Source organism: Odontesthes bonariensis, chromosome 18, assembly GCF_027942865.1.
Source record: "Odontesthes bonariensis isolate fOdoBon6 chromosome 18, fOdoBon6.hap1, whole genome shotgun sequence".
Lineage (NCBI taxonomy): Eukaryota > Metazoa > Chordata > Actinopteri > Atheriniformes > Atherinopsidae > Odontesthes > Odontesthes bonariensis.
Genome location: NC_134523.1, coordinates 33,724,381 through 33,740,060, shown reverse-complemented (window position 1 = coordinate 33,740,060; position 15,680 = coordinate 33,724,381). Strand labels below are relative to the sequence as shown.

At 44.7% G+C, this 15,680-nt stretch overlaps 1 protein-coding gene across 2 annotated transcripts in view; it reads right to left on the bottom strand.

The window, feature by feature from the left end:
- Positions 1 to 15,680, bottom strand: part of phf14 (PHD finger protein 14) — a 146,854-nt gene that overhangs the window by 70,410 nt on the left and 60,764 nt on the right. For both annotated transcript variants that reach the window (XM_075449010.1, XM_075449011.1), the window contains exons 12-14: positions 10,084 to 10,190; positions 9,037 to 9,168; positions 3,253 to 3,415 (exon numbers count right to left, since the gene is read on the bottom strand). In XM_075449010.1, the coding sequence (XP_075305125.1) occupies positions 3,253 to 3,415; positions 9,037 to 9,168; positions 10,084 to 10,190 (402 nt within the window). The remainder of the gene's footprint in view (positions 1 to 3,252; positions 3,416 to 9,036; positions 9,169 to 10,083; positions 10,191 to 15,680) is intronic.

Genomic DNA, 15,680 nt, shown 5'->3' with positions numbered 1-15,680 from the left:
AATGCCAAAGGCAGCAGGCCTTTCTCCGGTCAGTTTCTTCACTCTACACGGACGTGCTGCTGGGAAAGCCTCGGACAAATGAAGATGACGAATGAGAAGAGATCGTGTGTGATATGTAGAGGTTAGTCCTTAGCTTTCTGTCATCACTCCTGCCTCAACTCGTGCACTCAATGCCAACTGCTTAACAGCCAGGCAGAGGGAGCTCTTCCACACACAGACACAACTGAAGATTTAACAACTGGCTGAAAAAAGACGACAACAGGGTCGACAATGGCAACAAAAATAGAGAGGCTGTCGTTTCCAGACACTCCAGAAGTGCCAGACAAAGTAAAAGTAAAGGTTAAAATACCTGCAAGAGATTTGGGAATCAAAGTCTTCACCAGCACATGCATCCTTTGGAATAACACACACTAGCTGTGTTCGAAACCGCATGCTTTTCCTACTACTCCTCCTAACTTTAACTTTTTTAAGTTCCCCGATGCACACTAGATTCGCCGAAATGTTGAGTATTCATCATGTGGTTACTTGTCATACTCAAACTACCCAAGATGCAACGTAACGTGACGTCGCAGATCGTCATTTCCTGTCAAAACGGCAGTTTCAAGCTAGCTACAACGAGGGTAACTTCACTTCCTGTTTTCAAAACAAAAGCACCAATTGTATCGTAATGGCTTTCCCTGTGATAAAAGGCAACGGGTATTTTATTTTGTGAAAATAACCGGAAGTGCGTTGCTCACTGCGGCTAGCTTTAGTAGTGCCGAATTCGTGGGAACAAAATTGTAAACAGCCGGTATTTTGTCAGGTTTTCAACACGTTGGGGATCTAAACGACTACTTTCTCACCTGAAAATGTTTCAAATGTTGCTAAAGTTATATACTTACAGAGTTTATAGCCCGAGCCGAAATCAGCTTCAGGCCGGCTGATTTCGGCTCGGGCAGGAGCGAAATGCACTGTGTGTAAACGCTCTGCATACTGTCTGATCGATGAGTATGCCGTTTGCAAGTATGTAGTAGGCGGTTTCGAACACAGCCACTGTCTGTGTTTCCCAGCCATCGTGTGTATGAATGAAAACAGCAGCAGACATTTTATTATTCTGCATCCATTATAGCATTATTAAGAGACCTCTTTCAGAATGAAGTAATTGTGCTTTTACACACTGTGGGACAAAAAACACTTTCAGTTAATTAGTGCATTGATTAGTTCATGCAGGGCATCAGAGGGGAAATACAACCTGCTGGCAGTGAGAGCTCGTTGTTCAGAAACGGATCCACAACATAAAAAAATCCTCCTTATGTTCGAGTCATCCAAACTGGAGATCAAGGTTGGGTTTGTGAAGCATCTTTGCAGGATTTCAGGATAATGAATGAATAGGAGTGTTTCCAGCAGGGCCATATGTTGTCCTATGGAACACAACTTTTACAGGTGCAGGCAGCGCTGTGTACAAATAAAACGAGGCACACGGGTCGACTTTAAAAGGTGAGGGAATCCTCGAGCAGACACTGCTGGGTATAAGCCATTAACAAGATCCCTGAGCTACCCAGAATCAGCATGTATAACCAGGCTGTATGAATTCACAAAAGTTCCTTACTGACAAATGAACTCTCAAATGCACGCAGCAGCCTTAGAGGGCCAGCAGGAGGTCGATTAGCCAGTCCTGATAAATTGAAACATGGCTTCAGAGAAGTGCGAGCACTTGGGCACCCTGGTAAAAGCATTAAAAATGCAAAGCAGGGCCCTTTTAGCTGCTGCCATCACATGCCTTGCATTTGAAGATAAATGCTGCACTGAAGTGCCTAGCCGAAAGGCTGTGGCTGGAAGAAAAAACGGGAAGGCTGCTTAATCCCCAAGAGCTCCAGCAGGGTCCACGGCACGTGACTAAGACCTAACGATTCCACACCTGCTCCGACGAGCTCAATCACCCTGACTGCCACTGAGCACCCAGAGTTCAGAGTGCAGAGATGTTGCTGAGACACTTTCTTTTGCTTTTCCTTATTCATTTCCCCATTTGAAGTGGAAACTGCATTGAGCATCTACAGTCACGAGAAGGACTGTGTGACATATTGACATTGGAAAAAACCAAAAGGAAGTGAAAGGCATCCCGATAAATCCTCCACCCCAAAGCTGTCAGATATCAATCTCAAGTGTTTCTTGAAGTAGTGGCGAGGCAGCTCTTTATTACAGGATCAGAGCATGGCCAGCTCAGATAAGCAAGATCCAATAAGGGCAGAGAGACAGCTGTGTTCCTGCTCATGGCTGACACACAGTGTTACACTAAAGCTCGCTCGCTCGGTCAACATGCACTCCATTCAAGTTGAAATGTGCATGTATGTTCTGTAAATGTGCATGTATCGACGTGGCGACCAAAGTCATGGTAAAAAGCAACACGAGTAATGGCATGTAATGGAGTACAGAGTCATTTTGGTCGTCTAAATGGCTCGTAAAGGTGTAGAAACGACATTTAGAACTACTGTTAGGGCAAGTTGGATGCAAAAAGCATCAATTGCAATCTACCTGGGGTGCTCATTTCTTTTTCTTTTCTTAATACTTTTTTTGGGCTTTTTATGCCTTTATTAGATAGGACAGTGTAGAGAGACAGAAAGCAGGGGGCAGAGAGAGGGGGAACAACACGCAGTCCGATGCAGGACTCGAACCGGGGCAAGCTGCAGCGAGGACTATAGCCTCTTGTACACGGGGCGCCTGCTGTAGCCACTACGCCACAGGCCGATCAAAAATAGCTCAAACACAACAAAGCAAATGTGGAAAATAATATATATTCATTATGAATTTTATGCTAGCCTGACATATCATACATGTACAGTTCCAGATCGACAGACACAGCCGGAAGTACTTTTTCTGTATTTTCATGGTAAGGAAGCCAAATTGTTTCAGTTATTTCTGATCATTTTTCTGCTTCTCTCTAAGAAAATGAACTGACATCAAAGTACAACGACACTTGATTCAAGTTTAAATGTTATTCCAAAGACTTGAAAGCAGACCCACTGCTCTAGGTGGTACACTATTGACCAGTGCAAGTTGGGAAAAACCTGAAGTGTGTCCCTAATATCAATGAAAACTCAGGTTAGTGAATTGTAGTCAATACATATCTATCAATCAGCCAACAGTTACATCAGTTGCATCCAATGAACTAAGTAGCAGAAAAGGATTAAATCTTTCATTCATTTTGGCTGAAATGTGAACAGTTTTTGATACATTCTGAAGTCTTTCTTTCATTGACATCGTTTTAGTACACACCGTGCCTCTCAGTTGCTGTTTCTTGGGTTCTGGAGACATCTCCTGTGGGATGAATTTGATTGGTCCTTTGATCTGCCTTCTAGACCTCTTGGTGCCATCAGGCAACGTCTCCATGGCAATATCTGCTTCGTCACTGCTGGCCTGGTCACACTCAGAGCATTGCCTGAAGAGAACGAAGATCATTCCTATCACTCAAACAGTAGACTTTATCTGTGCTGTCCCAAATCTTTTGTCTTGACAGTAAAAAAATTAACTTTTCTTCTTCGAGTTTGTATGCTAAGCTACGATAATCACATTTTGATTTTGATTTACATCTTAGTTCCAGCTTGGTAACTTAAACATGGACATGAAAGTAGTTTTAATCTCAGTAAAACATCTCAACAAGCATCGGATGCAATTCATCAAAATAATCTAATGCCCAAATGCATGAAGACTGTTTCTGTGCAACAATCAAGTTCAAATCTGTGGCTCCAAGTGAAATTGTTACACACACTCAAGTTGTTTTAATCTAATTACAAATATAAGGCAAATTACCTGAAACTAACGAACAAAATTACAGTCCAATTGTAAGTCACATCCACATTTCTCAAATGTGTTCGTAAAAGGCATGTTTGCAACTAGCCTGACTACGTCATACTCACGATTCTAGTCAGAATGTGAGTCTGATACCGCTCCATAGAGATTTGAGTATGGGGCGTGTTTCAACCGAACCAGGAGAAAAAAATGCCTCTTCGCTCAATTGGATAGACCTACAACCAATCAGAGCAACGTAGTATGTGACGTAGATTAAGCGACACACACTTGTTGTAGGAAGGACGGCAAAAACATCTTTTCTATCGATAAAAGCCTTTATCGCGTTCCTCTGTTCGTCTTTCAAAACGAATGCAATGTGGAGATCCTGTAGAAAAGACTCGATGGCAGAATCTACACACCCAGCCATGTTTGTTTCAAACGAAGTCAAACCAAGCGCTCTTTAGTGACGTAGTCGATAATGTCCCTGTTGATCATCTGTCCATCATCGTATAAAGCCCGCCCTGGCAATCTGATTGGGTCGACTGATTCGATGTCGGGCATAATGATTTCCCAACTGAGCAGAGCCAGACCGAACTTCCCGACCAAAAATTTTATGGGCGGGGCTAAGTTCGCCTGGCAGCCAGGCTAGTTTGCAACTAGTGGATCACCCACAAATGGTACCGAAAACAGAACACAAGTCCACCTTTCTTCTAGTTTACATGTATGTAAGTAGTATTCACAATCTATTTCAAATGTCAACTAAGGTATTCATGCTGATCTTTTTAGAAAGTCTCATTTGTCCACCACATTCTTCATATTCTTTATGAAAAAAGAAAAAAACGAGAGCTTCAGTAGAACATTGACCTGACTTTGTCTCTGGACTGAGACAAGGGGGGCAGCAAGACGATGACGACGTCTATGCGCGACACCAAAGCTTGTAGAGTGTTAATCCAACATGGCAGCGGACACAACGTTACCGTTCGATGCAGCTTTAGAAAGTGTTTTAAGTAGCTTAGAACGCAAGTTTACTTTTATTTTACTTTTTTTTTCTTCTTCTTCCTAGTCGAATTTCTGTCGTCATCTGGTATAAGTGATAGCCTGGGAATTCCCATGCTGCTTTGCACCGGATTTCATTCTCACTGCAAAGTCAGCCTGGAAACCACCGCCCTTATTTTTGCCAGAGTTTGGGAACCAATCACAGAATGGGGGGGCAGCAAGACGATGACGACGTCTATGCGCGACACCGAAGCTTGTAGAGTGTTAATCCAACATGGCAGCGGACACAACGTTACCGTTCAATGCAGCTTTAGAAAGTGTTTTAAGTGGCTTAGAGCGCAAGTTTACTTTTATTTTACTTTTTTTTTCTTCTTCTTCCTCGTCGAATTTCTGTCGTCATCTGGTATAAGTGATACAATTGGCTATGAATCGCGCGCAAAGCAGCATGGGAAGAACCAGACGCCATTTGATAGACATTCGTAGCGCCCAATAAACGGCTCTAGGTATTCGTAAACCACGCCTCAAATACGAGAAAATGCACACCTAGTTCCCAGACCACCATCTCATCGAGATTGTGGACGCGTCAGCCAGGCTAGTGTATCTCAGTAAAACATGTCAAATTACAGCAAGCTATAATTTGTGTATTCTACACTGTCACTACTAAACACACCGTCTTTGATCAGTGTAAAAAAAAATACAGCAAAACAAAACAACAATCAACCCTTGTGCATGAAGTAACACATAAAACATTTAATTACTGTTTGCTGCCTTCACTTCAATCTGACATGCACGTTTTTGAGTCCACCAATTAAAACTCAGGGACGGTCCGAAAGTTAGTCCAGCCACAGCCGCAGCCACAGCCACAGCCGCAGCCACAGCAACAGCCGCAGCCGCAGCCACAACCACAGCCACAACCACAGCCGCAGCAACAGCCACAACCACAACCACAGCCACAACCACAGCAACAACCACAACCACAGCAACAGCCGCAGCCACAACCACAGCCGCAGCCACAGCCACAGCCGCAGCCACAGCCACAGCCACAACCACAACCACAGCCACAACCACAGCCACAGCAACAGCCGCAGCCACAGCCACAGCCACAACCACAACCACAGCCACAGCCACAACCACAGCCACAACCACAGCAACAACCACAACCACAGCAACAGCCGCAGCCACAACCACAGCCACAGCCACAGCCGCAGCCACAGCCACAACCACAGCCGCAGCCACAGCCACAGCCACAACCACAACCACAGCCACAACCACAGCCACAGCAACAGCCGCAGCCACAGCCACAGCCACAACCACAGCCACAGCCACAACCACAGCCACAACCACAGCAACAACCACAACCACAGCAACAGCCGCAGCCACAACCACAGCCGCAGCCACAGCCACAGCCGCAGCCACAGCCACAACCACAGCCACAACCACAGCCGCAGCCCAACTTTTTGGAACGATGCTTTCAGTGAGCAGCACTCGAGGTCATCTCTGTGTTTTGGTGCTGATGGTGGACCACACATCTCCACTGATGGACCGGGAGTTAACACTGAATCCTCTGAGCTCATTCACAAGCTGAAGAGGTGTGGGGATAAACATCAGCTCCCTGATCTGTTTGTACATTAAGTCAGCACCCAAACCGTATCACATCATTTCAGATATTCACAGCATGAAGTGAAAGGCAGACCAGAGTATGAGCAGAGAGTGCATCACTGTCAGGACCCAAAATAAGCAGCTTTCTAAAGTCTGGATGGTTCTAAGGCTTTTTCTATCAATTCTAACCCATAATAAACTTTGACTCTGCACCCACAAACTTATTATTTGAATGGAATCTAATTTTCAACCAAGAAAGCAAAAGAGCTTCATATCATTTATATTTCAGAAGTAAAATGAATAACTCCAATTCCAGACTGACTCCATTAGAAAAACACGTGCACATCCCGTATAATAAATCCAGCTGTATCATTCATTTACTAGGTAAAAAAAAGCTTGCCACTGAGTAGTTCAGGAACCAGATGAATCCCATTGGAGCTGTCATGTGGAAAAGCAGATGCATTAAATCTCTTCCTAAGATAAGGAAAAGGTGACATTTCTACCATCTCTGCATCTTTTATCTGATAATTCTGCTGCTGCAGAGTGGCCCAAAATGTCACGAGTAATATAAACAAACAAACTCTCCATGCTAACGTGTTACTGCTGATGTCAGACCAAACAAATACAAAAAATGCATTCCCAGATTACCTTGGGATGAATGGTCTTATCCAGACATGCACTTGCACTACTTTGTAACTGTGTATATTTGCCTTTCCACGACAGAAATGTGCATCTGTCACCTGAACCTCCCCATTCTCTGAACATGAGGAGAACTTTTGGGATTATCAGGAATATTATTTGCTTTGTATTTACAAGTTTAAAAATGGGTAATAATCGATATACATCTCTGAAAGGCAAACCCAAGAACCCGGATTGTTCTCTCTGCTGGTGTGAACACTTTCAAACGTCCTCACCAGTGTACACGCAGATGTTGGTCTGTCTGATTTGGCTGATGTGATGGCAGCTCTGTTTGCCAGATCATCAGTGACAACCCCCAGAGAACTCACTGCCTCCTCAGTAAAATGCAAACATGCCTACTATTCAGGTGTGGCACAACAGTTATCCTCCATGCATGTGCATAAAGCCTCGTTTCCACTATGCAGTCCGGTACGGGTCGGGTCGCTTTGGGGTCAGCTTGCGTTCCCACTGTACACAGGGGACCCTCAGGTGTGGGCGGAGTGCGTGCCGAAGCGTAAATAGCAAATAACAGCAAATAACAAATAACATCCATAATTTGGAACCACCTCCAAGCTTCTTCAGCTTAAAGGCACACTGTGTAATTTCTTCCCCCATCTAGTGGTGCAATTCTATTTTGCAAAGTCGAATGAATTTGAATTTGCTCTCTCAAATGTGCGTTGCAACTTGTTGAACTACGGCAGGCGGTATGTGTCAAGATTCTCTTTTTTGGCGACGAGGATCCCTTCTCCTGTGGCGTGGCATAACTATGGTCTTCCATTGCGAACAAAAGTGCAGGCCGTTCAGGCTGGTTTATACCAGAGAATGTCTAATGGCGTAGACTGGCTCTGTTTATACCTGCGTGCAAACGTGACGCCAAAATGACGTCATTTCTGCTTGCAGGCCTGGCGTTGGGGAAAACGCGATTCGAAGTGCTTTATGTCCCTCTCGGCACTTCGTCGTTTTTTTCATAGACCGGAAGGACATGGCAGCCTCCATAGAGCTTGCCCGCTCCATGTAGATACAGACAAGTTATTCTTCACTCAGGAGGATAAGTGAGATTGTTGACAGAGATAATTTTACACCAATGAGGATTAATTTATGAATGAATATGTTGATTTGAGCTAATAAATGACTTAATATATTACACAGTGTCCCTTTAATGCCACACTGGCTCGCGGTCCGGTTGAAACCACTCTCTGACATTTCTGCAGCAATCAGCTGGAAAACCTTTTGGTTTGGCACAGCGCCATCGAGCTCCCGCTGCACAGCCTCCTCACCAACACCGGAGAGCAGAGCCTGGAACCGGTCCTGTGTGCCAGGTACCCCAAGCAGAAGGGTTACAGACATGGTAACGGGTTCCATGGGACCGGTACGCTTTCGTGGTAGTGGAATCACTGAAATAAGCGAACCGTTCTGAACCGACCCGTACCGGACTGCATAGTGGAAACATGCCATAACAGGACCTTATTTAGCATTGTTCATTTGCATATAATTGGTGTCGGCATTGGTACAGTTCATTACAACAACCCTTACTGTCAAGTTTCACAGGAAACTTACAGCAATTTCAGCAGGCTTAGTCAGTATGAACAGGATGAATTATCACACCAAACACTGACTGTCTACAGTCCTTTTTAGGAACTCATCTTTCAAAAACAAGCATCCATTCATCCATTCATTCATTTTCTATTCCCACTCTATATGTCTGATAGTGGCGGAATCAGGGCCTCTGCAGCCAGAGGACAGTCAGGCACAATCAGAGGAGAACCTTTTGGTCGCTAAGTGTTTGTTCTGTGCAGCATTAAACCTCCAGTACAGCCTGCTTTACGTCTGTGCTACTTCCTGCTTTTTACCAGCCTGTATGATCCCAAACCAGAACATTTGTTTCTACTGACACAAGTTAATTCATCACGCAGCTTTCGGCGGAAGTCAAACACTTTATCTTCAGCTTGCACATCCCAATCTTCATCTCCAATATCCGTGTGTTTCGGTGCTTCTTACCAATAGCTATTTTTAGTCTTCTTGGGCATTCGTGTTAGTGGAGGCTCCAGGCAACCCAGGTGGTAGTAGAGCTTACACGTGTCACACAGCACCAGCAGATGTTGGTCCTGATTCTTCTTACAGATGCCACAGCTGAAGCAATACATCACATAGAAATGTAACCAATTATACGTTACTAATCAGGGTTCTTGGTTAGAATTTTGTTAGATTCAGATTCAGTTTTATTTGTGTCCCCATAGGACAATTGGTGTTGCAGCAAGTAAAAAGGACATAAAACATGAAAGACATAGAATTAAAAGTTTAAGAGGGAGGGATAATACAGTGTGCTGAAATGACATCAGTACAAAGGAGCGAAAGTGCGAACGGTGCCTATCATCAATTTCTGCCAACATCAATAACACCACATGGAGACAAGAAACAGAAACGATATCAACCAATCAGGTACGACGACTCCTACCCTGTCCTGAGTTCAAAAGGGAAACAGCTGCAGGGACGAAGGAGTGCTTGTACCTGAGCCGGGGGCCAGAAGGCAGGAACTCGAACTCAGAATGTAAAGGATGGGAGCTGTCAGACAGAACGGCATCAGCCTTCCTAATTATCTGTCTGTTGAACAGATCCGTAAGTGTACACTGTTCGACTCCCAGAATCTTGTTGCTCGTCTTTATCACTCTGCTCAGTACATTTTTGGACCTTGTGTTAAGGTTGCCAAACCAGCAGAGGAGAGAGAAGGTCAGCACAGATTCAATATATGATCTGTAAAATAAGATCATCAGGGACTATCCAAAGATAGAAGGAACAACGGAATCCAAGAAAATAATTGAAAAGTTAATCACTTAGTATAAAAAAATATGTGTAGTGGACTTTATGTAGTTTTGTTTTAAAACTATATACCAATAAAAAGACGTGCCAGATGTTGTTGCTATATTCAAGTCTTATCTAATAACACACAAACTCATTTTACCGTATTTCGCTGGCAAAATATTCCATGTTTCATGCATTCTTCTTCCTTTCTTTTCTCACCGGAGCATGAAAACAGTTTGAGCCCACCTGTAGAGGATTGCCGGCAGGCTGGATGACTTCCCTGGGCTTCCTCCCTCCTTCTTGCTGGGCTTTCTCTCCTTTGGAGCTTTCAGAATGGCTGGAGTGTTTAATTTCTAAGCAAACAAAACAATAGAAAAGAGAAAAAAGAAGAAAAGTTTAGTCTGATTTAATGTCACACAGTGTATGTGAACCTCTGGTTTTAACGGTATATAAAAAAAAAAACACAAAACTCAACTCTAAATGTTATTACTCAATTCCCACGTACATACTGCAACGGTATCACAGCTGTCCAACGGATTAAAACACTTTTATCACTTACAAGGACCATTAAAGAAATGAAAACATTTTTTTTTTTTAGGTTGAACAAAAGCTTTATTACAAGAGTAAATGCAAAACAAAATATGTTCTGCACAGGTTGAGGGGTTTGACAAACAGTTAAGGAGAGATTCTGTTTTTTTCTTTTCTTTCAGCCCCTCAAACTGTTACATGACGTAATTAACATTAACTTCCACACCACGGCACGCTGTGAAACTTGTACCATTCTTCTGTTGTACTGCACACCGACTTCACAAAATCGTTCCATCATCAGCTGGGCAGGCAATCATCACTAAGGGTCAACATTTTTCTCACATGTGGTAGATGTTGCAAAGAGCAGCCCAGCAATATTTCTCTGGACGTCCTTTTAAGAGCTGTTTCAGTTGATGTATAACAATTCTGCCGCCCCCCACACACCCCACTGTGCAATAAAGATGCAAGGGATTACTTTGTGTTGCTTCAGAATTTCAAAACCTAAATAATGTCAGCCGAAGCACTGGTATACAAACATATCATACCAAAGTTGTGGAAAAGGGTTAAAGAGAAACCCGTTGTATATGGCAGGTGAAAAATTGCTTATTCTCATCTGAATTTCAGCTGCAGCGCTGCCACAAAGGTTAATTAAAAAATTTATCTTGGAGGGACCGAGACTGTTGCTAAAAAGACGCGGCGTCCCCCGAGGACGTTCTAATCTGAGCATGCTTGCTCTGCCTGCCGTGTGGAACAAACTCCTGCAGGGAGACCTGATGATGGGCAGACAGGAGACTGAGCCATATGGGTCTGCTGAGGCCACCTCCTCAACTGAACTGAAACCAGCATGTGACCACGAGAGAAGGTCGCTTTCAAAAATCTTACTGTTTATCAGACAGAGGAAGAAGTTCACAAGAACAGATTCTAAACATAGTCTTGGAGTAGTAAGGTAAAGAGTCACGCTTTTAGCTGCCCATCCAAACAAAAGTCACACGCTAATATTTCATTGGACCGCCTTTAGCTCCCATTGCAGCACGCATTCACTGTGGCATCGTTTGGATAAGCTAACATTTACTTCCATCCAGAGTTGCATTCATTCTTCGCCAAAATCTTGTGGTGATGATGGGAGAGTTGGACAGCTGCGCAAAGTCTTCTCCAGCACATCCCAAAGATTCTCAGTGGGGTTCAGGTGTGGACTCTGTGGGGGCCAGTCCATGTGTGGAAATCATGCCTCATGCTCCCTGAACCTCTCTTTCCCAATTTGAGCCCGATGAAACATGCCCGTGCCGTCAGGGAAGAAGAAAATCCACTGATGGAACAACCTGGTCATTCAGTATATTCAGCCGACCTCGTTCTTTGGGCTCATAACGACGTTGAACCTGAAGCTGACCGACTGCAGCAGCCCCAGATCAGAGCACCGCCCCCACAGGCTGTACGTAGCCACCAAGCCTGATGGGGGCATCAGTAGTGATGGGAATTGAAAACCGGTTCTTGTTGAGAACCGGTTCCCAGTGTTTAAATTCCTTGGAATCGTTTGGCGATTTTGCAAGCGATTCCCTTATCGATTCCAGTGGGCGCAAATGATGTCACCACACAACGTTGCGTGGCGAGTCCAGTGCAGCCAGCAGTCAACAGTAAACATGGCGCCCAAGCGGTACAAACGCTCGAAAGTTTGGTTACACATCCCTAAAAAAGACGACAACAGGGCAACTTGCAAAGTGAATATTTCACCAAAGGGAGGAAATACTACCAACATGCAATAACTACGAATGAATGTCGCGTTTTCGATCTGCTCCGGACTAACGTTGGTGAATCTGAACCCAGCAGCAGCAGCAGCAACGTTAGCATGTCCTCGGCTAACACTGCAGACTGGCTCAGAGCCAGAGGCTGGTGGTACTACCCCCAGTTCACCTCTACCTCCAGCTTCTCCTTTCACCAGAGCAGGGAAGACTTAAATTACCCAGGCCATGATAGACCAATGTGGACCTCACCGTTGTTGGGTTTGTGAGGTCATGACTCGCGTTACTTCTAAACTAAAAAAAGTTGATGCTAATCGACCGGTTTGTTGTCCTTTTTCTCCAAATGAGAATCGATAAGGGAACCGACAAAGAACCAAATCGTTAAGCAGAATCGAAAATGGAATTGGAATCGTAAAAATCTTATCAATTCCCATCCCTATGCATCAGTTAATCCGCCTCTCTTCTTACCCTGAGGCGCCCATCACTCTGGAACAGGGCCCTGCAAAATGACTTCCAGCAGGCCACCAACATGCACGTTTCTGCTCAAACTGTCAGAAACAGACTCTGTGAGGGTGGTATGAGGGCCCCACGTCCACAGGTGGGGCTTGTGCTTACAGCTCCACAGCGTGCAGGGCGACTGGCAGATTGGCCATTGGCGCCCTGTGCTCTTCACGGATGAGAGCAGGTTCCCACTGAGAACATGTGACAGACGTGACCGAGTCTGGAGACGGCGTTCTGAATGTTCTGGCTGCCTGCAGCATCCTCCAGCATGAGCGGTGTGGCGGTGGGTCAGTAATGGTGTGGGGAGGCATTTCTTTGGAGGGCCGCAGAGCCCTCCATGTGCGAGCCACAGGTACCGGGATGAGATCCTCAGACCCAGTGTGAGACCATGTGCTGGTGCAGTGGGCCCTGGGTTCCACCAACTCGCCTCGGTAATTGACGTTCAAGAGTCATTTCATCAGATTACAGCAATGATGAGCGAGAGTAGTAAAGAACAGACCAAAAATATGAACTACGTTCTCGAAATTCTTGAAGTTCATAGAGAGAGCAGGCGACCTAGACAGCTGTGGGTGAGACCTGGGAGGACTTATCAGTGGTGGGATAACTTCATGAATGGAGTGGCATCGATAATGAAACATCACACACTTTTGCGTTTCCGTATGCACGCAGAGTTTCACCCTAAAACGCTCGTCTAAACGCAGATTTAAAAGTGAAAACGAAACGCCACTTTTGCGTTTTGGTTTCAGAACGTTTCCGTGTAACGGTAGCCTGAAACAGTTCCCCTGGGAAGGACAGTTATCAGAACGAAATTCGAGGAGGACCGTTCTTAGAACTGCTCTGTCCGAATGCGGCTATTGATGCTATGGACCAGCCCGCCCGTTCCCCAGACCTGAATCCAATGCAGCACATCTGGAACATCGTGTCTGGCTCCATCCACCAACGCCACCTTGCACCACAGACTGTCCAGGAGCTGACTGATGCTTTAATCCAGGTCTGGGAGGAGATCCCTCAGGAGAACATCCGCTGCCTCACCAGGAGCCCAGGCGTTGTAGGGAGGTCCTACAGGCATGTGGAGGCCACACACACTACTGAGCCTCATTTTGAATTGTCTTGAGGAATTTCCACTGAAGTTGGATCAGCCTGTAATGTGATTTCAACTTTTATTTTGAGTATGATTCCAAATCCAGACCTCCATGGGATAAATCATTTTGATTCACAAGGATCATTTTTATGTTATTTTGTTCTCAACACATTCCACTAGGTAATGAATAACCATTTTCAACTGGAACATTTCAATCATTGAGATCTAAGAAGTGTTATTTTAGTGTTCCCTTTAATTTTTTTCATATCAAGTTGTGGTATCAACATGATGACACCGAGAACATAGAAATCGACAGTTTGACTTCCATGCCAGATATTCTGTCAAATGCATGCAGAAACAGAGGGAACCTTCTCAAGACACAGTTGGATAGATCAGTGCTTTGAGTTCATAGGGCACCTTCTGAGTGGAACCACAGTGGGCCGCATTGACCTGCCCCATGGTGAGATACCCACCGTAACTCCCCTTGCAAAGGTGGAGTTTCTCTCTGTGTCTAGTCTACATGAAAGAAGCTTAACTCTTCCACAACTGGCAGCTCCTCTTAATGACACCAACCCAACTGCAGTGTCTGCATCATTAGTCCAAAGATGGCCCCAGAAACCCATACTTCCCCATGTGAGAAAAAGATGGTGAAGGGGATTGAAGACCATCTACATTAGACCGAGAATGAATGGAACAAAGGAAAGTGGACAGACCAATCAAAGTTTGAGATCAGCCTGTCATGCTAACGCTTATCGTCAGATGAACAATAACAAGACTCCCACCATGTAAGGGCGAGGATCAGTGATGATTTGGGGTTGTTTTGCTGCTGGTAGAGTTGGTGACTTGAGCAAACGTGGATGCCATTTCAATGTGCAGTGTCGTGCTATATCTTCAGGAACTTGTTTAAGTCCAATGTTGTGATGCAGCAGGACAATGAACACCTTCTTCAAAAATGTACAGAATCTACTTAGAAAAGAAATCCTTACGGCGCAATATCGAATCATATCATGTCCATCTTAGTCATCTGATCTCAACCCCTGGAACAAGTTTGACCGAGGAGTTTGACAGCTGAGTCGTTGCCCATCTTTGGCCGCAGGCTGAAAACCCACCTCTTCAGGAAACACTGCCCAGATCCGCCCTCTTAGGACATCACCTGCTTCGTCCTATTTCCTTACGCACTTATTAGTGTCCTAAATTGTCTTCCCATTTGTCTAGGTACCTAACTTACCGCACTTACTCTAGCACTAGTTATGCTCTTAGCTGTTTGGTTTTGGAAGGAAATGCACTTATGATTTCTTGTGACCTGAAGTTCTTTTGCCTACCGATGTGTAACGCACTTATTGTAAGTCGCTTTGGATAAAAGCGTCTGCAAAATGACTGTAATGTAATGATGACTGACTGTAATGAGGAGTCCAAATCATGTAATCAACAAAATTCAAACTGCTACCAACCGGACGGTCCAAATCTGCAGACTGTTAAAAGTCAAAGGTGGCTAATCTGAGGAGTCAAAGATCGTATGTCTGTATGATATATTTATGATGAAATGTGTTTAATTCATCATTGCCTTTTGGCATCAAGTAGTAGGTTTGGGCTCTTTGTTATGGGCAAACTATGCAGAAGTTAGAAGGGATACAAGTCACTGCTTACACTTGTGTCCGTTTCTATATTGACTGTCAAAAAGCAGTGTGAGCTCCATGCTGTATTATAGCAGTGCGCAGAAAATGTCTTCCGAGTGTCCATGGGAAGTTTCCAGGAGTGGGAAACTTTCAGCAGCGCTGGGAACAAAAGCACAGCCTGGATCCTGGCTGACTGATGAGAGTCCCAGTTGGGAACATCAATTATTTCTGCAAATGCACAGGCAGGATGACAAATAGGAGATAAAAATGTGGCAGATAGATGCCACAAAGGCACGCAGTGCTTTGACTGATGTTACTACTTATACTGTGCAAGCTCATAATTAGGTGATTTATGCCGGTCATTGCAGAATCAGTGCCAGT